This window comes from Meles meles, chromosome 21 (assembly GCF_922984935.1).
Source record: "Meles meles chromosome 21, mMelMel3.1 paternal haplotype, whole genome shotgun sequence".
In the NCBI taxonomy this organism is placed as follows: Eukaryota; Metazoa; Chordata; class Mammalia; order Carnivora; family Mustelidae; genus Meles; species Meles meles.
This window is the reverse complement of record NC_060086.1, coordinates 12,012,760-12,035,436: the sequence shown is the minus strand read 5'-3', so window position 1 is coordinate 12,035,436 and position 22,677 is coordinate 12,012,760. Positions and strand designations below refer to the sequence as shown.

Sequence of the window (22,677 nt, the reverse complement as noted above, 5' to 3'; positions counted from 1 at the left end):
TCAATTATGAATAGGTCATTTCATAAGGTCATCACAATAGTCTTACTAGACAGAGCTTCAAAACACAAGGCAAAACTGATAAAGAAAAAACAAATTACAAATATATCTCAACAGATCACTCTCAAAATCTGATAGGACAAGTGGACAGAAAAGCAGTAAGGACACAGAAGACAGCCTCAATAAAACGACCACTACCTGGGTAGTTAGTTACAGAATTAACTATGAAGAACCTAACTATAATCGGCATTTACAGAAACTCCAAACAACAGAGTAGACCACACATCCTTATGAAGTACACATGGGACATTTACCAAACCAGCCCATGTTCTGGTGCATAACACAAGTCTCAAGTTTAAAAGGATTCAAACAGGGGCACCTGGGTGGCTCAGTGGGTTAAGCCTCTGCCTTCGGCTCGGGTCATGATCCCAGGGTCCTGGGATCGAGTCCCGCATCAGGCTCTCTGCTTGGCAGGGAACCTGCTTCCTCCTCCTCCTCCTCTCTCTGCCTCCCTCTATGCTTACTTGTGATCTCTCTCTGTCAAATAAGTAAATAAAATCTTTAAAAAAAAATAAAAATAAAAGGATTCAAACAATAAAAAATAGACTCTGACCACAAGAGAAATTAGAAATCAGTAATAGGACAATTTCTGGAAAACCGTCAAAACATATGGCAACTAAACAACACACCTCTGAATAATCACAAGGGCAATTAGAAAGTATTTGGACCTGAATAAAAATGAGTATGTGAAATACTGAAATGTCTGGAACACAAGTAAAGCAGCATTCCAAGGGAAATTTATGGCATTAAACAAAATGGAAAAGAAGATCCCAAATTAAATGACCTACACTTCCCATTTAAGAAACTAGAATAGGGCATGTTAAATCCAAAGTAGGCAGAAGAAAAAGAGTGGTAAAAAGAAGAAGAAACATCAGTAAAACAGAAAACAAAATAACAATGACACCAAGAGCTGACTTTCTGAGAAGATCAATGATAAGATGAATAAAAAGGGATAACAGAACATTATGAACAACTTTATGCTGGTACATTCAACATGGAAGACAAATTCCTTGAGAGACACAAACTACCAAAGTGCTCTGATGAAAAAATGGAAAACCTGAAGAAGCCTAGATCTATTAAAGAAATTAAATATGTAGTTAAAAACCTACCCATGAGAAAACTTCAAGGGCCAGATGGCTTCACTGAAATCTACCAAACATTTAAGTAAGATATAACACCAATTCTACAAAAAGTCTTCCAGGAAATAGAAGAAAATAATCCCAACATAGTTCCCACCATAGTTCATGATGACACCATGAATCCTGATGCCAAAATCAGAAAAAGGCGTAAGGAACTATAAACTAATATTTGATATCAACATAAATTTTTTCAAATTCTTAGCAAATCCAATGATACATGGAAATCATAACGCATCATAACCAGGCTGGGCTCATCTCTGGAATGCAAATTTGGCTTAGCATTCAAGTAAACATTCGGCAGGGTGAAAGGCACCTAAGAAAACTCTCCAGCTAACAATGTACGTAAAAGTGAAAGACTAAAATGCCTTCCCCCTCAGGTGAAGGAGACACAGCTGTCCTACTTCCACCGCATCCATACAACACAGAATGGAGGTCCTGGCCAGTGTGTCACAGCAAGAAATAGCATGCAGACTGAAAATGAAGAATTAAAAATGTCCTTATGTACAGATCACATGACTGACTCCATATAAAATCTTAAGAAATCTTCAAAAAAAAAAAAAAACAAAACTACCAGAATTAATAAATTTACTAAGATTGCAGGATACAAGATCAATATCCAAAAAATCAGTTGCATTTTTATAGCCCAGCAATAAACAATTAGAAATTCAAATTCAAAAATATTACCATTTATGATAGCTTCCAAAGACAGGAAATACTCAGAGGTAAGTCTGATAAAAAATGTGCACAATATATTTGTACTTTGAGAATTAAACAATACTACAAAGAAAAACTAAAGAGAACCTAAATAAATGGAGATGTGTACCTTGTTTGGGGGATAGAAAACAACACTTTAGATGTCAATCATCCCAAATTAATTCATAGATTCAACACTATACCAATTAAAATTCTAGCAAGCTTTTTTTGTAGACTTTGACAAACTGAGTCCAACACTCACTTGGAAATGCAAAGGACCAAGAATGGCCAAAACAACTTTGCAAAAGGACAGGAACACTGGAGGACTTTCTGATTTTAAAAACTTTTTAATATATAGTAATCAAGACGCTGTGTTATGGTGTCAAGATAGACCGTGGGTCAGTGCAACAGAACAGAGTCCAGAAACAGATCCATATGATATGGTCAATTGATTTTTGACAAAGAAACAAAGTCAATTCAGTGGAGAAAGGACTATCTTTGAACAAACGGAACGGGAACAACTGGATATCCATACTGAAAAACCTGACCTTCAATTCACTCTTCATGACCACCACACATAAAAATTAACTCAACATGGATCACGGACCAATATAAAAGCTACAACTATAAAACTTCTAAAAGAATATAGAGAAAATCTTCATGACTTCTGGTGAAGCAAAGATTTTTTTTTCTTTTTTTTTTTTTTGAAAGATTTTACCCATTCTTGGGGCGCCTGGGTGGCTCAGTGGGTTAAGCCTCTGCCTTCAGCTCAGGTCATGATCTCAGGGTCCTGGGATCAAGCCCCACATCAGGCTCTCTGCTTAGCAGGGAGCCTGCTTCCCCCTCTTTCTCCCTGCCTGCCTCTTTGGCTACTTGTGATCTCTGTCTGTCAAATCAATAAATAAAATCTTTAGAGATTTTACCCATTCATTTGAGAGAGAGAGATCAGAGAGTACAAGTGGGGAGGTGGGGGAGAGGCAGAGGGAGAAGGAGAAGCAGACTCCCCGCTGAGCAGGGAGCCCAATATGGGACTCAATCCCAGGACCCCAAGACCACGATCTGAGCCAAAGGCAGACACTCAACCAAATGAGCCACCCAGGAGCCCCAAGGCAAAGGTTTCTTAATACACTTAAAACATAACTGATAAAAAGAAAAAGCAATGGAGCTCCCAGATAGCTCAGTGTGTTAAGCATCTGCCTTTGGCTCAGGTCATGATTCCAGGGTCCTGGCTTAGAGCTGCGCTTTCAGGCTCTCTGCTCAGCGGAGAGCCTGATTCTTCCTCTTCTCTGCCTACTGCTCCCCCTGCTTGTGCTCTCTCCTCCCTCTTTCTGACAAATAAATAAAAGCTTTTAAAAAAAAGTAATAACATGGAATTCTTCAAAACTAAAAACATGCTCTTCAAAAAACAGTGTGAAAAGAATATTCTTCTCCAGACTGGAAGATAATATTTGCAAATTACATATCCAATAAAGGTCTTGTACCCAGAATATATAAAAACTCTCAAAACTAAACAACAAGAACACTACCCAATTTTAAATCAAGCAAAAGCTTTAAACGGGCACTTTAGCCAAGGGAGTATACAGATGGCAATTAACCACATGGAAAAATGTTCAACATCATTACTCATTAGGGAACTGCAAATTAAATCCACAGTAGGGTAGTACTTGCTATACCACACACCTACTAGAATGGCTAAGGTGGAAAGACTGACCACACCAAACATTATGGTGAGATACGGAACAAATGGAACTTTCAGTCACTTCTGCTGGGAATGTAAAATACCAGAATCCCTCTGGGAAACAGATTGGAAGTTTACCCTAAACTTTACACACGTGTATTACAGGACAATGCCATTCCACTCTTAAATATTTACCCAAAAGAATACATGTCCTTACAAAGACCTGTTTATGAACACGTATATAAAAATGTTCATAGTAGCTTAATCTGTGATGGCCCCAAATGAGAAAAACCCAAATGTCCATCCATAGGTGAGTGAATGGAGAAACAAAATGTGGTCTAGTCATACAATGGAATACTACTTAACAGTAAAAACTAACTATTGAGGGACACCTGGGTGGCTCAGTTGGTTAAGGTGCTGCCTTCAACTCAGGTCATGATCCCAGAGTCCTGGGATCGAATCCCGCATTGGGCTCCTTACTCGGCAGGGAGCCTGCTTCTCTCTCGCCTCTGCCTGCTTGTGCGTGCTTGCGTGCTCTCTCTCGCTCTCTGACAAATAAATAAAATCTTAAAAAACAAAAACAAAAAACTAACTACTGATACATGCAACACGAAATAATGTTAAAATAAATGCACTAAGTCAAAGAAGCCAGGCAATATAAGAACATATGCCTGTATAATCCCACTATATGACATTCTAAAAAACACAAACTAATCTATAGTAGACAGAAAGCACACCAGTTGTTGTCTGGGGTGGAGGAGATGAAGGGCAGGAAGGGTAGAAGGAAGTGATTTCAAAGGACCACTGGAAAACTTTGGGGGGGATGAATATATTCATTACCTTAATTGTGGTAGTAGTTTCATGGGAGTACACAAATGTCAAAATGCGTCAAACATACATTTTAAGTATAGGCAACTTATTATGTATCAATTATACCTCAATAAAGCTAAGAGAAATATACCTAAGTTATGTACATATACAAAATCACACGTATAATAAAGAGATGTACCTAACTTATATATAAATGATTATGCCTTGATATAGCTAAATGAAGGAAAAATAGGAAGTACAAAAGCTACAGACAGCATAGAAGATAGATATCTAATTCTGGGAACCTGGAGCTTCTGAATTTTTGTGTTGGTCCCTTCTCTCACGGCCCAGGTGCCAGGACTGGGTTTTCACCCACACCCTACTAACATTGAGCACAAAAGTGATAGGAAGGCTTTCTGTGGGGAATGAATTATGAACTTAGGGGGGAAATGAAGGCAAACAAACGTTCATTCTGTAATGTAAAAGCCCTTGGCACACCAAACACCTCTGGACAGTGAGATTCTAGGTGATTTTCCTTCGGTTTCTTTAAATTTTTCTGTACTTTCCAAATTCTTTACAAGCATTATTTTGCTCTTTGGTGGGCAAGGGGGTACGGGACCTTTTTAAAAGATCCAGTTTAATTTCTCCATTAAGTAAAGAACTATTCAAGAAGAAGCCTAAGGAGTTTTCACCCTGATAATTAATGAAAAGCACCCAAACACACACACACACACACACACACACACACACACACACACACACACACCCTCAGTGTTACTGTAGATCAAAGAACAGGGAGATTTCATTTATAAGGATGAAGGATGCTTACAATATATTTAGAAGCTCAAACTTCAAAAATTGGATGCATTCTGAATTTCACTAGTCAACCACTGAGCTAGCTGTCACCTATGAAAAACATATTTTAACTGATTTCCTGGCCTTTAGGTTGAAAAGGGAGCTCACACACACTCAAAAGAAAGTCCTCTATGAATTTTCAGGAGGTTGGAGGCCGTAACAAGAGGTTCCTCTCCACTAAGACTTATAAGCCTGCAAATGAATCAAGAGATGGAAGCAGGAGAGACAGGATTTCTTAACTCGGCTTGTCCCAAGCTGTTGGCGGCAGACACTTATGCCACATTTTTTTAGCAAGTGTATAGAAAGCCAGCAGGGGGTTCAGAAATGCCAAATGCTGATAAAATGTGTTTCTTTTTCAATAACTTCACAGGTCAAATGAGGTGCAAAATGATTTTTCTGCAGCCCAAATACAAATCTTTAAGAGTCTTCCTCCATGGTTTCTAAAAGAATAAAGCAATTTCCTAGTGATCATAGAATTCTTGGCTTCATTCTTCACCTTCATTGCAGAGAAAGAAAATGAGAGTAGGTTAGCATAGAGCACACTACAGAAATTAACATAACGCAGAACACTTACATGTCTTGGAGTGTTCATGAGATAGCATGTAATTGGCAAGAGGCGGCGTGTAAGTCAAACACTGCAGTGCTGCGTTAGCAAAACACGTATTGCCCAAATTCTGGAGCCCAGCTCCAACTCTATGAGTCTGCTGCCACTTAAGACAAATCTTCTCAGATGGGAAAAGAACTTTTTGTGGAGGAGCAATGCCATCACCTAGGGCTAGAAAAATAAACAAGAAATATTTAAAAACAAAGCTTTGCATGCTTCTCAAGCTCAATAAACAGCAACACATCAAACTGAATCTGGTCAAAATTAGGTTTTTAGCAGCTAATCAGAAATACAGGGAAGAGGGGTGCCTGGGTGGCTCAGTGAGTTAAGCCTCTGCCTTCGGTCACGATCTCAGGGTCCTGAGACGGAGCCCTGCATCGGGCTCTCTGCTCAGAAGGGAGCCTGCTTCCCCCTCTCTCTCTGCCTGCCTCTTTGCCTGCTTGTGATCTCTGTCAAATAAGTAAAATCTTTAAAAAGAAAGAAAGAGGGACGCCTGGTTGGCTCAGTTGGTTAAGCCGCTGCCTTCGGCTCAGGTCATGATCTCAGGGTCCTGGGATGGAGTCCCGCGTCGGGCTCCTTGGTCGGCAGGGAGCCTGCTTCCTCCTCTCTCTGCCTGCCTCTCTGCCTGCTTGTGTGTACTCTCTCCCTCTCTGGCAAATAAATAAAATCTTTTGAAAAAAGAAAGAAAGAAAGAACTACAGGGAAGAAAGGGAAATTTTAAAGGACAGATCCTAGAATGCGGGAAATCGAAAAGATTTGGTTTCTTCGGTAAGTAAACTGCAATGACCAAAGGGGGTGTTCAAAGAAACTTAGAGACATCCACCAAATGCAAAGTATAAGACATTGTTTGGATGTTGACTTCAACAAACCAACTGTTAAAAAAATTTTTTGACAAGTGGACAAATTTTAACATTGACTAGAATTTTAATATAAAGATGCTTAAATTTTTAGAAAAGAGTTTTTTAGGTATAAAAACTAAAATATGTATAGAAGAAATAAAAAATCTTGGATTTACTTTACAATGATGGACAGGGGAGTCCCGGGTGAGGACATAATCAGCTTTGAGTTGATAAAGCTGACTGATGACTACATGTGATTCTAACATTCTACCTACTCTTATACCTACTTAAAACTTTTTCAACACAATCTACAGAAAATGCAGGCTGAGCCCACTCTTTACAACATGTGGAAGCTTCTACTCAGGACCACCACGATCACCATCCTCTTCACTGGCACTGCACGTCGAGAGTCCTTATTAGCGGCCAGACAGTCTCAGTCTAAGAGTTGGCAGAGACATCATCCCCATTTTATCAGAAAGGAACCGGCTCTGAACTCAGGCTGTTGGGCACCACTATCCAAGTTTATAAGTATATTTCTATGTTGCCTAAAAAGATGTCTATTTTTAACACTTATAAACAGATTATTAATGATAACTATGCTAACAGAATTCAGGTAAAGCTCAAAAACAACTTAGATAGGAAAGTTCAATCATCCATATGAAGACTACCTTTTCAAAAGTTTGCCAGCTCCTTGGTGCTGCTGGAGATGGAAACGCCTTAATGGATGGTTCTCTATTTTAACAGAGAAATTAATGGGTTTAAGTATGCAAAGGTAGGCTTCAGCTCAGTGGGAGCAGAAAGAAAAATTAGGAAAAAAGAAATGAGTGCGCAGAGAATGGGACAAGGGCACCAAAAAGGGCACGGCAGGGTGATGTGAGTTAAGGCCTGAGAGAGAGAAAGGAACCCCAGCAAGTAACAGGAAGTTGGAGTCAGTGAAAAGAAGTCCTGTGGGAAAGTCTTGGTGGTGAAGGTCTTTAAACTCTATGTGTAACATTCAATTAAATTGTTTGTTTTGTGATATAACTTTCCTCCTACCCAAAACACCTATAGCGAATCACACCACCTGCCACCACATCACAATATCACATTCACTGTGAGGATGCAAAACAATATGAGGGCCAAACTATTCTAAGCCAAATGACGTTTTGAGTAGGAACTAGTCTATTTTCTTTGCAGTTCAAAGCTTTCAAACCCAAAAATCTCAGAAGTACCAACTGAAGTGTCAATGTTTCATTTAACCGGATGAGTTAACAAAATGTAACCACATTTACACAGCTTTAACAAATGTAACATTTACATTATCTACTGTCTTTCAAAGACCTTTATTACCACAGATGATTTTAACTGGCCAAAAACCCAAAACCTAAAAAAACAACCCATAGTTGGATAGAACCATTTGTCAAAAGACCATCATTTTTGTTTTTTAATATATATATTTTATTTATTTGAGAGAGAAAATGAGAGACAGAGAACATGAGATGGAGGGTCAGAGGGAGAAGCAGACTCTCTGCCAAGTAGGGAGCCTGATGTGGGACTTGATCCCTGGTCTCCAGGATTATGACCTCAGCCGAAGACAGTTGCTTAACCAACTGAGCCACCCAGGTGCCCGGTAGGCAATCGTTTTTTAAAAACATCTTCCCTCTACCTTCTGCTCAGGTCATGATCCCGGGGTTCCGGGATCCAGCCCCACATTGGGCTCTCTGCTCAGCGGGGAGCCTGCTTCCTCCTCTCTCTCTGCCTGCCTCTCTGCCTACTTGTCATCTGTCAAATAAATAAATAAAATCTTAAAAAAAAAATAAAATAAAAATAAAAACATCTTCAAGGGGCGCCTGGGTGGCTCAGTGGGTTAAAGCATCTGCCTTCAGCTCAGGTCATGATCTTGGGGTCCTGGGATCGAGCCCCACGTCAGGCTTTCTGCTCGGCGGGGAGCCTGCTTCCTGCCTGCCTCTCTGACTACTTGTGATCTCTCTGTCAAATAAATACATAAAATATTTTTTTAAAAATCTTCAAAATTTTCAAAGACAGACATCTACTTAGGGAACTACAGTTAATTGACAAGTTAACAAAATGCCCATCTCAAATCTCACGGAGATGAAGTTCATCACTCAAAAAATTAAGAATAAAAGAAACTACAAATATTTTAATAACGAAAAGTAATCCACCCTGTTATAACACATGTTAATCATGACCAAGCAGCACAGGAAAATGAAGCCTGTAGGGCAACGTCACTGCTGGTCACTCGGGTGTCAACAGATCTCGCAAAAGACGACACCCTCCCCAAACTGTCAACCACTGACAGCATTAACACAAGAGTTTCTTGGAGTGGTTCTGTCTTTAAAAGGTATTACCTTGGTCCTTTTGTGGTGATGGTTTTGATTTATCAGGTACAGATGAACTTGAATAAACTACAGCACCAGGTACTGGTCCTAAAGAAAGTGTGTGATTTGCAACATCATTTAGCGAAGACACAGCTCCCCAGCTGGCAGAACCTGCATCCATGTCTCCAGGTGAGACCGCCTCGGAGCTGCCAGGCTGATTCTGATAGGCTGATGGGTCTGAAGATTCAGAAGCTTTGTCAACTATGGTCATTGTTCAACTCTGCAAAAGACAAAACACATGCAGTTGTTTTATAAATTCAGAAAAGTAATCTATTTAATCTACCATTAGATCTTGGAAAATTATCCTACCCATATTTAATTACTGTCAAAAAAGTTGCTGTAAAATAGAAACAGCCGTATTTTTAAACTTTGAAATCATTTCCTTGGAACATTTAGCACTGTGCTCACCTGACATGTCAACAATATTTAATTATAAAACTTTCAATTATAAAAATTTTTGACTGGATGCTGTCATTCTATTCCAAGCCCCCTAAAAGTCTCATATTTCAGTTTATAATCAGGGACCCCAGTTTCCAATTCTATAACATTTACGAAGAACCCATATATTTTCTTCTCCCTATCACTTAAAATTAGAATGTGAAACGCACTAATACATCTGACTCAATTTTCAATTCACACAGAAGTCATCAGGGAAGTCTCAACTACACGAAGAGAAATATCTAGCTTTAATTTTGAGCTTAAAGTCCAAAATGACTTGTTTGAAATAGATTTTTTTTTTAAATAGGAAGTCGCACATTTGAAAAAGTTTTTCTGAAGAGGCTCATTTATTTGGTATCTATGATTTTTAAAATGAAGCCCATAAGACATTACTGATATCAAACTTGAACATAAATACACGTTAAAAAAGTAATTATAATTTTCTCTCGGAATCCTATTTTTAAATCTTGGGGCTACCACTTTCTCTCAATGCTTAATTATGAAAATTAAGCATTTTCTATATGCTGGGTACTGTGTTAATCACTGAACATAATTAATTTACTTAATTTTCATAATAGACCTATCAGAAATTGCATAGAACCCCACAGGGTCTATAAAATGGAGCAATTATAACCCAAACTAGTCAGCAACTGGAACCAGTCACCGGGCCCAACATTCCCAGCAAGGGTTCCTTCTGGCTGCTGACCTAGTCACTGGGGTTTCTTTAGGAATGTAAACTGCCCAGTGAAAACCAAATCGAATGTGCCAGTACTCTGTAGATAACCTTTCTCTCAGGCATGCCCTGGCTGCCCCCGGGACAACTTCTCAACACCCAGACTTGGCAGGGCCTGGCCCAGGAGCCACTCCACACGCTCCCTAGCTTCCGTTCCTACCTGTGCTCTCTGGGCTCTTCACATGCTGTTCTTTTTCACCTCACACTCTTCCAGCCTTCCACCTCCAGCCAGTGACAATTATCACTTCTCAGTTTAGAATTCATTTCCTCTGGGATGCTTTCCTTGGCAACAATCCTCCCCCAAGACCCGGTCAGAACCCATCCGCAGGCTCCCACAGCGCCCTGCCACCGATTTCTATGGTAGCGCTCCGGCACCTACTCCACGGCTGGTTTCACTTGTTGCTCTCCAGCACACTTGTATTTCTACGCCCAGACCTGGCACACAGAAGGCTGGCCACACATGTGCTGAACAAATGAATGAATCCTGAAGGCAGGAAGTAACCAGGGTTTGCTTTTAACACTGGCTTGTGCTGAGTGATTTATATACAGTATCTCATTTGTATACAGTATCTCATTCCTACTTTGAAGTAGGAACAGCCTTTAAAACTTGCTTTAAAAAATATTGGATACATTGGGGCGCCTGGGTGGCTCAGTGGATTAAGCCGCTGCCTTCGGCTCGGGTCATGATCTCAGGGTCCTGGGATCGAGCCCCGCATCGGGCTCTCTGCTCCGCAGGGAGCCTGCTTCCCTTCCTCTCTCTCTGCCTGCCTCTCTGCCTACTTGTGATCTCTCTCTCTGTCAAATGAATAAATAAAATCTTAAAAAAAAAAAAAAATATTGGATACAGGGGGGCCTGAGTGGCTCAGTGTTAAGCAACTGCCTTTGGCTCAGATCACGATAGCAGGGTCCTGGGATGGAGCCCCACATAGGGCTCCCTGCTCAGCAGGAGGCCTGCTTCTCCCTCTCCCACTGCCCCTGCTTGTATTTCCTCTCTTGCTCTCTCTCTCTCTGTCAAATAAATAAATAAAATCTTAGAAAAACAAAAATAAAAAATATTCAATACAGACAAGTCAGAGAATAAATACCAACATTCGTGTCACCTCAAAAATGTTGTGATAAAGTCTGCTCACAGTAAGGTCCTTTTAAAAGCCCCAATTTTGTTGTAATTTTAAATTACAGCATGATTATAGTCCCTCTGCCCTGAAAACACAACGTTAAGAATTTTGGGGGATCTTATGAAGAAATAAAAAAAGTTGACATTAGATCTTAATAAAATAGAAAAACTAAACTATTTTAAGTCAATCTAAGATACAGGATCTTCATTCAAGAAGAAAGCTTGAGCTGTATTATCCAAATAAAGTCTGCACCATGAAACACAGGGGAGGTAAGCAAGAGTAAGAAAACAAAAGAGAAGGAGGGAGAGAAGAAGGAGCAAAAGGAAGAAGCAAGCCAAAACAGAGACATTGGGAAAAATTAATTTGGCCTCATCTACAATAACATTTAACAGCAAAAACCTCAATTTTCCTAGGATAAACATCTCTTCAGGACAATCATTAACAACCAACCAAATAAAACCACTTTACTTGTTCCATTTGTCTTTGGGGGAGGGGGGGGACTTTTAAATAAAAAAAAAAATTAAGGAAAGCATACAACTCAATCATCAATAGCCATATAACATTATAATTCTGGGAAAACAAACCAAAACCATCCACTCGCCTTCGTTTGTATTATTTGGCCAATGACTACTTATCCTAAAACCATCGAGGATCAAACTAAATTTCATTGGCTGCAGATATACCCTTTCTACAAGCCAAACATTATATAGGACCTAAGATTCTTAAGTTACATGTTCTTTACTGTTAGTAAAGCTTCTAAACATCACAGTTACGATTATATTTGGCTTTTAATCAACTACTTCAATGAAAAGTTAAAATTTCTCTCAGCATCTTCTAATGATACACAAAAAATTACAAAAACATGTTTGAAAAAAATGAGTACATGTATCAAGGCTGGAGGTGTGTGGAGGAATGAGACTAATGGACTTCACAAATGTTTGCTTTAACTGCAATCTTTCATTCAGAAGTCTTACAATTTTTAGTCCCTTATAGTTCTATCAAATACCAGAATGCATTATTCTTTCTCATTTTAAAAATAAGCATATAGCTGTTTTAAACATTGTGGCACTGCACATAAAAGTAGTAATATCAGTGCCTGTAGAAAAGAAACTGATACACTCTGCTTCTTCATAAACAATGTAATCCATGTTCTTGCAACATTTGTTTAAGTGGAAAACACAGGAGCGTTAAAAAGATACAGCCTTGATTCCAATTATTTTTAAGTAAATAAAACGACTAGCCTTAAACCTTTACAAACCAAACAGTGCGGACTTGATTCAATGATACGAAAAGAAAGTGAAACTTAGATAAAAACAAATAAGTAAAACTGATTATCCATATCCCCTATGCACTTTGAATGAGCCAAGAGTGAAATTATCTTTAAAATTTAGCACTCTTAAAAAATTTTGAGACGCCACAAAAACATGAGAACCTTTAATACTGTTGCTACCTTGAAAAAGACGTGTTAACTGAACAGTTTCTCAACACGTTTTACTGTTATCTGAGTATATTTACTTTAAATAACTAACATGTTTTCCCATAAACAAGTAAACGCTAAGGCCTCCCTGAATATAAAAGCGCTATTCAACAAAAGTAATCTCAACTGCATTCATTATAACAAGGTTAAAGTCCTAGATTGTAAAACTTCTGTCCCGTCAAATTTTCATTTCAAACATCTGAAACTGATCACCCTCTCCCCCGACCCCCTCCAGGTAAGTTGGCTCTTCCTGCCCCGAAGATAAAGAACTGGACTGAGGCGCACACGCTTTTGGGGACGCGCCGCCGGGGCCGGCTGGCCCCTCCTCTCCCCCCCGAGGGTGCCCGCTCCGCCCCAGCGGCCGGCGTGGGGAACCCGGACACTCGGCGGAGGAGCCAGGTGGACGGCCCCGCGAGGGGGACCGGCTTGCCGCGGAGGGGCGGCGGGGTGGGAAAGTTTGTCTCTCTGGGGGGTGCGGTGGGGGTGGGGAGGCGAGCCCCGGGCTCCGAGGGCCGCTCGGGGGCGGGAGGTGGCAGCCACGCGGGGGGCGGCGGGCGGGCCAGAGACGCCGGACTCCGCGGCCGGCGGCCGGCACACGCCCACCGCGGGCAGACCCGGTGCGGGCCAGGCCGCCCCGGAGCCGCCCGCCCGGCCCGGCCCACGGGCCGAGGGGGCGGGCTGGGGCCGGGTGGGGGTGGGAGGGCAGTGTCCATGGCAACCAGGGGGGTCTGGCCTCCCCGCGCAGCCCGGCTCTCCCGGCGCCCGACCGCCCCGGCCGCCGCCCCCTCCCCAGCGGCCTGGCCCGGCCGGCGGTAGCGGCGCTGCCACCGGCGCCGCGGGGTCTTGGGCGGCCCGCGGCTGCGGAGGGGGCGGCGGGCGAGGGGCCGCGCCAGTCCCCCGCGGGCCGCGCCGGCTCAGGGGCGGCCCGGCCAGCTGCGGTCGAGGCGAGCGGGGCGCTCCGCGGGCCCCACGCCGGCCAGCGGCGGGCGGGAAGGAGGCGGGAGCTTACCTGACCCGGCTCGGCGCTCGCTCCATCCCCCTCGGCCGCCGCCGCCGCCGCCGCCGCACACAGCCCAGCCGCCCGGCGGGGGACAATGACGTGCCTCCATCCGGGCACCGCCGCCGCCGCCTCCGGGTCAGCGCCGCGCCCGCAGCGCCCCGCCGGGCCGCCAGGGGGCGCGCCAGGGCCGCGCCCGCACGCGCCGCCGCCCAGGGGCCGTCGCACAAGAGGCGCGGCACGCAGCTAACGGGCCGGGCGAGCGCGGGAGGGGCCGTCGTCAAAGCGCCGCGGGCGCAAGCTGGCGCGCGCGTCACTGGAGCGCCGGGGCGCCGCGGAAAGGCCGCGCTGATTGGCGGAGCCGAGCCGCGCGGCGCGGGCCGGGGCGGTCTTTCCTCCAGGCGGTCGGCGGGAGCGGACCGTACGGTGCGCGGCGGCCGCGGGGCGCCGAACCCAGCCCTCGCCGCCCTTTCCGCGCCCGACCGGCCTGCACCGGGACGCGGCGGAACGGGGTCCCCCAAACGGACACGACTCCGGGAAGAGCCTCCCTCGCGCGCTGCGGTGCTGTGACTGCGGCGTTCGTCCCTTGGCCTAGCGACCCAGCCTTTAAGGACGCCGGAGCCATGGAGCGCCAACTCGCGCTCAGACTTAACAGACTGCGCGACGGGGAGGGGAGAATTTGAAACCTGGCTCCGGAGGAGGGCAGGGCCCTGCCCAGCTCGTCATGATTGCACCTGAGATCCAAGCCTTCCACGGTCTTTGGGGGCAACTACACCAGCTCTGGCTCCCCAGTGCCAGATCCACACGCCCAACCACTTACTGGACGTCTCCGCAGCGAGACTGAGCCGACAGCTAATTAATTCATCGCTGCATTTCCCCTCCTCGCGACCCTGCTCCTCTCTGATGGGTTCTCTGCTTTAAGGACAAGGCACTCTCCCGCACTAACCTGAGCCCTTCCGGCGGTCTAATCCCTAACACCAAGTCACGCCCTACCCTTCCCGAGGCAATCTCCTCGCCACATCCATTCCCTCAGTCTCCGTTCTGAGGCTCTCCTAATCTCAACTTCCGTTCCACCCTTACTTTTCTGTGAACTCCCTGGTCTTCTTGATCTTTCAGTAACACAGGTCAAGCGCTGCTCCCCTCGGAGCCTTCAGCCCCTTAGTGGACCACAGAATAAACTCCTTCACCTGACATTGAAGCCTCAGTTCCCTTTCTTCTTGTTTGTATCCCCAGCCTTTTCGTACAAACACCCCCAAAACATCTGCTTATAGAAGCCCTGCCGGTGCCTTTTCTTCATGGATGACTGCTTGAATCTCCTATCAGAATCCTACTACTCCCCCTACAAGACCGCATATCTTTGTGGTGGCACTCGTTTCACTATTGTTATGGAAAAAAAATCACCTGTGTGATTACAGTATCAGTTGTGGGTTTGGAGGACAACGTTGAAGTACTCTGAGAAAACAAAGGGAAAAGGTGAATTCAAAACCTCCAAAATTCAGTGCTCACTTTTGGGATTAACACAACTCACTTCCTGATGAAGAATGGTTATGGAATGTCACCTTTGTGGCCCTTAGAACACTAGTAAGAGATCTGCAAGATGAGAAGGGCTATAGGGATGGACTCAGTAATTTACTTGCCTTTCCCCCAAATGACTTTGAGATGATTAGAAAATGAGAAGGAACTGAAGAGCCAGATTCTTAATAGTCACCCGAGTCTTGTGGTTTTTCAAAATGCTTCCCTTGGAAGTCGCACTAGATGTTTGCCTTCTAATTTCATTTTCCATTCAGTATTCTATTAACAAAGTCCCCCCTAGTCCGCCTCTTAATACAGCACCTGAGCAACTTACGTAGGAAGAGGGTTTGGGAGTTGTTCTGCTTTGTTTTGTTTTGTTCTCTTAGAGTTCTCCATCAGAACAGGCTCTTGGCAGGATTACTCACCCCCTCCATTGCTCTCTGTGCCTTGAAAGCAAACAGAGGGGCTTTTCCTCTAAAGAATCTCAGTGTTGTTTATTATAACAAACTGACAATTACGTGGAGAAATTACAAAGGATGTTAGGAAGTCCCCGACTTCAAACAGCTTGGGCTTTAGCTGAAGGGGTATGCCAACTTGCCCCAGAAACTTGTTTTCTTCCAGACTGGCACTTAATCCAAAGGGAATGCTGTTTGGAGATTTTACTTTGCTTCTGTTCTTACACACTTTGTGACCTCTACAGATTACTTAGCCCATTGCCTTTATGCTGAAGGCAAACTCGCCCCAGGGGCCCTACCTCCCAATACAGATAAAGAACAAAAAGTGTTAAGAGTGATGTTAGATTTTCTGAGAACCTCCAGACACTTACAGAGCCCCTAAAGGATGCTGTAAATGCCCTACCAGATCCCCTTTACTGGCTTGTACCCTCATTCCCTTCCCAGCTGCTATGAGTGTTAGCTGCTAATAACTCACAGCTGCCCCCTTCTCCTGACAGCTGTTCTTGGCTGAAGGAAGGCTCAAGCTGCTTCACAGGGAGGTTAACCATGCCTACCACCTCCTTACAGCCTACACCAGTGACCCACTGACAAAAGGTTCAGAAAGGCCTTGCCTCAACTTGTGACCAGTCTTGTGGAGCAGCGAGGGCGCCAAAGTTCCAGTGGGATCAGAGAGAAGTTCGTCTTCCACGATATCCTGGCTTGACGCCTTTCCCTGCCCTCTTCCTCCCTTCCCTTTCTCCCCAGAGCACAGTGCATATATAGCATGGCATCTGAATTCTGTTTCAAGCCCTGCTTCCAGGTAGCCTGGCTTAAGACAGTGGGTAGCAGAAAAGGTCATAGGAAGCAGTCTCTAATGCTAAGAACCCAGGTGATGTGGGAAGCACTGGTCTCCATGCCATTTTATAAGACTCCCATGGGGTGCCTGGGTGGCTCAGTGGGTTAAGCCTCTGCCTTCAGCTCAGGTCATGATCTCAGGGTTCTGGGATTGAGCCCTGCATCTGGCTCTCTGCTCCGCAGGGGAGCCTGCTTCCTTCTCTCTCTCTGCCTGCCTCTCTGCCTGGTTGTGATTTCTCTCTGTCAAATAAATAAACTATTTAAAAAAAAAAAAAAAAGACTCCCACCCAGGGGAAAGTGGGAGGGGAAATGAGTAGAAGTGCATCCATTGGCTTATTCAACCTCTCTGGTGTTTGTGAACATTGGGGAAAAGAGCCAAAAGAGTCACTCTTAGACAGAATGGCTGAGGATATTAGTGTTGTACCTTACGCTTATAAAAGGTGCAAGGCTATTGGTCTCCATCGCATGCCAATTTAATTCACCAGTTCTGGCCCCTGAAAACACTGGATGGGTCAGGGAGGGTGACGATCAGCCACTGTGAGCTTAACCATCAAGGACTTCTCTAGCACCAGCTTAATTCCACCACTGTCTGCCCTGCCCCTGAGAGTTCCGCAGCCACAACGGAGTAGTACTTAGAATCCCTCAGTCAATCCTTGCTCTAAGTAAGTCCCTCAGAACAAACAAAACCAGACCCTTTACCACTTACAGCTTTTACTCAGAATCACTGTGAACAAAGAAGAAATCACAGAAACACCAAAAAAATGGATTAGTCATAAAGTATATTGGAAAGAAATGCCTACCATATTTTGCCACAAAACAAGAAGAAAGAGCACCAAAGAAAAAAAGGGAAAAGAAAAAGAGTACCTATTTTTCACTATTAAGAGTGCTCAGACGACACCATCAATAGACTTGTCCTGGCAGGGGCGCCTGGGTGGCTCAGCGGTTTAAGCCTCTGCCTTCGGCTCAGGTCATGATCTCAGGGTCCTGGGATCGAGCCCTGCATCGGGCTCTCTGCTCAGTGGGGAGCCTGTTTCTCCCTCTCTCTCTGCCTGCCTCTCTGCCTATTTGTGACCTCTCTCTCTGTCAAATAAATAAATAAAATATTAAAAAAAAAAAAAAAAAAGACTTGTCCTGGCAGCCTGGGCTGAGACACAGTTGTCACAGAGTGCTGTTTGGAGACAGACACACTAGATATAAATCTGGCTTTTATTTATTAGTTGCGTTCTATGGTCTTGTTTTGGACTCTCGTGACGTGAAAGGTTTAATTTATCAAAGCCAGCTTTATCCTAATGGATAACACCCCCCCCTTCCTCCCAATCCAACATAAGACATTAAAGTCCCAACGTTTTCAAGGAAAGATACATTTAATTTTTCTGAGGATCACTGTCTTCAATGAAGGAAATCCGAGACGATGGCTTACCAAATCTTAGACCTGGTTTATTTTTAGGTGACAACTCCCAAGTCACTCCTTTATGTATTGCCAAAATATTAATTTAAAACCTAGAATAGGGGCACCTGGGTGGCTCAGTGGATTAAGCTGCTGCCTTCGGCTCAGGTCATGATCTCAGGGTTCTGGGATCGAGCCCCACATCGGGCTCTCTGCTCCGCAGGGAGCCTGCTTCCTCCTCTCTCTCTGCCTGCCTCTCTGCCTACTTGTGCTCTCTCTCTGTGTCAAATAAATAAATAAAATCTTTAAAAAAATAAAAAAAATAAAAAATAAAATAAAACCTAGAATAGTGGTGCCTGGGTGGCTCAGTTGTTAGGTGTCTGCCTTCGGTTCAGGTCTTGATCCCAGGGTCTTGGGATTGAGCCCCACATCAGGCTCCCTGCTTCTCCCTCTCCCACTCCCCCTGCTTGTGTTCCCTCTCTCGCTGTCTCTGTCAAAAAATAAATAAATAAAATCTTTATAAATAAAATAAAATAAAAATAAAACCCAGAATAAATTATGCATTGGAGATACTGTATCTATTTTCCAGAGACCATTTTGTTTAGAATAAAGAGTTATACACAATTAGTTACCCCACATCGTGACAATGCTCCAAATCAAGGACGTAAAGCTTGGGAGGCACTGGGAATAACCCTCCCAGTGGATGATATTAAGGAAAAGTTTTGTGAAGGTGATGACTTGAAATGGGTCTTTGAGGAGGTAGAATTTTTTTTTTTCTAGGCAAATAAAGGATAAGAAAAGGATGCCAGGATTTCAGGAGCAAATGCCATTTGGAAGCAAGTAAACTTGTCATCCTTACAACTCTATTGTCCTTGGAAATATGCAAAAATGAACACTGATAATACTATTGACAGCAAGGAAAAAGTTCAGCACGTAACTCGATTCAGCAGGCTTGGGGTTTCAAAGGAGAAACTCTGAGAGGTCTAATTGGCTGGTTGAGACTATAAGGAAAAATATCACTTCCTAGATTTATAATGGAAATCAATACCTGTCCAATTCATGAACGTGAATGCATGTTACCCACACAATGATTAAACATGACTCTGGAAGTTTGCTCTCTCTGCCGTCCGCCCCGCAAAAACCACACAAGATATTTCTACCAAAATGGGGAAATTTTATCTTCATCTGTATACCTCAATTTGGAAAAAAGCGAAAATATGTGAGACCCGTTAAGAGCTTTCAGGTAAGTGGCTGATTAAAACATGAGTATAAAAAAGTCAACTGAATGTGAATTTATTTAATGCCATGGAACTATACACTGGAAAATGGTTAAAATAATTAGACTTATATACATTTTATCACACACCAATAAAGCCAATTGAGATCTATATGCTAGCAATATCTAACTAGAAAAATAACAATAACAAGAATTAAAACAAAACACTAAGGAATAAATAACAAATTTGAAAAATGTGCAGGACCCAAAACTCATAACTAAGAGCCCTAAAAAGGACTTTCTTTTTTTTTTAAAGATTTTTCTGAGTGAAGGATTATACTTCATTTAAGTAGCTCCCTGTCAAGCAGAGAGCCCAACACGGGGCTCGATCCCAGGACCCTGAGATCATGAGCTGGGCTGAAGCCTGAGGCTTAACCCACTGATCTACCCAGGCACCCCTATACTTTGCTTTGTAAAGATTTTAAGTACACTATAACCGATCCCAAAGAAATTCTTTCCAGAACTCAATAAAATGCCTAGAGTATGGAGATTAAAATAAATTTACAAATGCAATGCAGTTAGTCCTGAAAGGACTCCTGTGGCACTTGAGATGTTTGAACATTCCTCTGGGCAATAAAGCCATTCGTTAATACTCTCCACGCTTAACCACACATAGCTCCTTTCTCTTGAAACAGTTCACACTTTCATTAAGCAAATACCCACCTAGCATCTACTCTGAAAGTCAAGGAGAGAAGTGATGTGTTAGTGCCTGCCTTCAGTGAGCTTTTAGGATGTTTACATGAAGCCTTTTGAGCCCTGAGAGCCAATTTGGCAGGAAGGAAGTGTGGGAGAAAACAATATAATGGGAGGGGGCAGATCGATGGGAGGGGAAGTTCACAGTGGGCTCACTGAAACTGAACTCTGCAGACTGAGTAGCCAAGTGCAAAGTGAAATTAGGAGGGGCCCCTTGGAGCTGGAGAAGCACAGAAACAGAGATGGGGAGAGCAAGTCAAGAAAGGAAAGGAGAACTCGATACGTAATTCACCTTGGTGAGTAGAAGGAAACTTGATCAGAACTGTATCAGAAAAATTTCTCAGCACAGGGCAGGACACAGCAAAGATGCCAAAGGAAGAGGCTACCTCAGTGCTCAGAGTTTCTCTGTTCTGAAGAATGACAATCGATGTCTGATGTTAGATTCAAGTCGCGACAGTTTTTAAGAATGTATTAGTGTTTTTTTTTTAAGATTGTATTTATTTATTTGTTTGTTAGACAGAGGGAGAGAGAGAGAACACGAGCACGGGCAGGCAGAGTGGTAGGCAGAGGCAGAGGGAGAAGCAGCCTCCCCGCAGAGCAAGGAGCCCGGATATGGGACTCAATCCCAGGATGCTGGAATCATGACCTAGAGCCAAAGGCAGCCGCTTAACCAACAGAGCCACCCAGGCGTCCCTGTATTAGTGATTGTTAATGGTTAGAGGTTATTATGGGCCAGACATTACTTGTAAAGATTTATACACGTTCTTGCAACAGTCTCAGGAGATAGGCACTATAGGGCATTTCCATTTTATAGATGCGTTAACCGAGGCAAGGAGACGTTAACTAACCTGGGCAAGGTCATACCAGCTAGTAAGTGGCAGAACCCATATTCTTAAAGCTCTAAGTCAACACTGTCCTGGAGAACTTTCTGCAATGATGATAAAGTCCTGTGCTAACACAGTAGGCATGAGTCACACGCAGCTGTCTCCGCCTTGAAATGTGGCATGGTATGCCTGAAGAATAGGGAGCCTGTTTCCTCCTCTCTCTCTAACTGCCTCTCTGCCTACTTGTGATCTCTATCAAGTAAAAAAAAAAAAAAATTAAATTAAATTATAAATAAATAAATAAAAGTATCTCATGCCATGAGGTGTCTTAAGGTCTTATGTCTGGCTTTTTTCACATAGCATGCTTTCAAGATCTATCCACATTGTAGGATAGATTGGTATTGCATTCCCTTTTATGGGTAATATTATGGTAATATTTATCCATTCACTTGCTGAACAGAGCAGCAGATGAACAGAGCAGCTACGAACATTTATGTACAAGTTTTAGTTTGAATACCTGTTTTCAGTTCTTGGATGGTAGGTACCTAGGAGTGGAATCGCTAGGTCATACGGTCAATGTATGTTTAACTTAATTGAGAAACCACTGTACTATTTTCCACAGTGACTGCACCATGTTGCATTCCCACCTGCAATGTTGAAGATCCCAATTTCTTCACATCCTTGCCAACATCTATTATTTCCTTTTTCCTTTTCCTGGTGAGTGTGAAGTGATCTCTCATTGTGGTTTTACATTTCCCTGATGACTAATGGTTTCAAGCATCTTTTCACACGCTCATTAGCCATTCATCTTTGGAGAAATGTCATTCAACTAGTTTGCCAGTTTTTAAATTGGGTTTTTTGCCTTTTAATTGTTGTGTTGTAAGAGTTCTTTATTTTTTTGAATGATTTTATTTATTCATTTGGCAGAGAGAGAGCGATCACAAGTAGGCAGAGAGGCAGGCAGAGCGAGAGGGGGAAGCAGGTTCCCCTCTGAGCAGAGAGCCCGATTTGGGGCTCCATCCCAGGACCCTGAGACCATGACCTGAGCAGAAAACAGAGGCTTAACCCACAAAGCCACCCAGGTGCCCCGTAAGAGTTCTTTATACAGGTTACTAGACTCTTACCAGGTATTTGATGGAGAAATAGTCTCTCTCATGGGGGCAGTTGTTTTACTTTCTTGATAGTGTCCTTTAATGCACCAAAGTTTTTAATTTTAATGGGGCCCAATTTATTTTTTCTTTTGTTGTGTTTCTGGTGTGGGTTTTTAATAAATTCCCTTTATAGTATTAGGGAAGTTCCCTTATATCACCAGTCTGTTGCATGTTTTTATCATGACAGAGTGTTAGAGTTTGTCAGACGTTTTTTCTATACGAATTAAGATGGTCAGGAGGTTGGGGATTTTCCCCTTACTTCTATTAATGTGGTGTCTTGCACCAACTGATTTCTTGCTTGTTGACCCACCTTGCTCTCCTGAGATAAATCCCATTTGTAATCATTGTAATATGCTTCTGGACTCAGTTTACTAGTATTTTGTTGAGGATTTTTACATTTATATTCATAATGGAATAGTCTGCAGTTTTCTTGTGATGTTTTTGTCTGGCTTTAGTATCGAGATAATGTTGGCATCACAGAGTGAGATAAAAAGTGTTTCCTCCTTTTTTTTTTTTTTTTGGAAGAGTTTGAGAAGTATTGGCGATAATTCTTCCATAAATATTTTGTAGAATTCAACAGTGAAGGCATCTTGTCCTGGATGTTCTTTGTTGGGAGGTTTTGGGTTACTGATTCAATCTTCTAATTTGTTATACACATTAATGGAACATGATCTTCTCAGTTAATGTAGGAAAAGCCTTTGACAAAAAATCCAACACACTTACGTGATAAAA

The 22,677-nt window shown here is 43.1% G+C and overlaps 1 protein-coding gene across 1 annotated transcript in view; it reads right to left on the bottom strand.

Annotated features, from left to right (window-relative positions):
- Nucleotides 1–13,955, bottom strand: part of USP42 (ubiquitin specific peptidase 42) — a 52,898-nt gene extending 38,943 nt beyond the window's left edge. The window contains exons 1-3 of the mRNA XM_045993838.1: nt 13,826–13,955; nt 9,024–9,273; nt 5,807–6,007 (exon numbers count right to left, since the gene is read on the bottom strand). Of these exons, the coding sequence (XP_045849794.1) occupies nt 5,807–6,007; nt 9,024–9,264 (442 nt within the window). The 5' untranslated portion in view covers nt 9,265–9,273; nt 13,826–13,955. The remainder of the gene's footprint in view (nt 1–5,806; nt 6,008–9,023; nt 9,274–13,825) is intronic.
- Nucleotides 13,956–22,677: the final 8,722 nt, after the last annotated feature.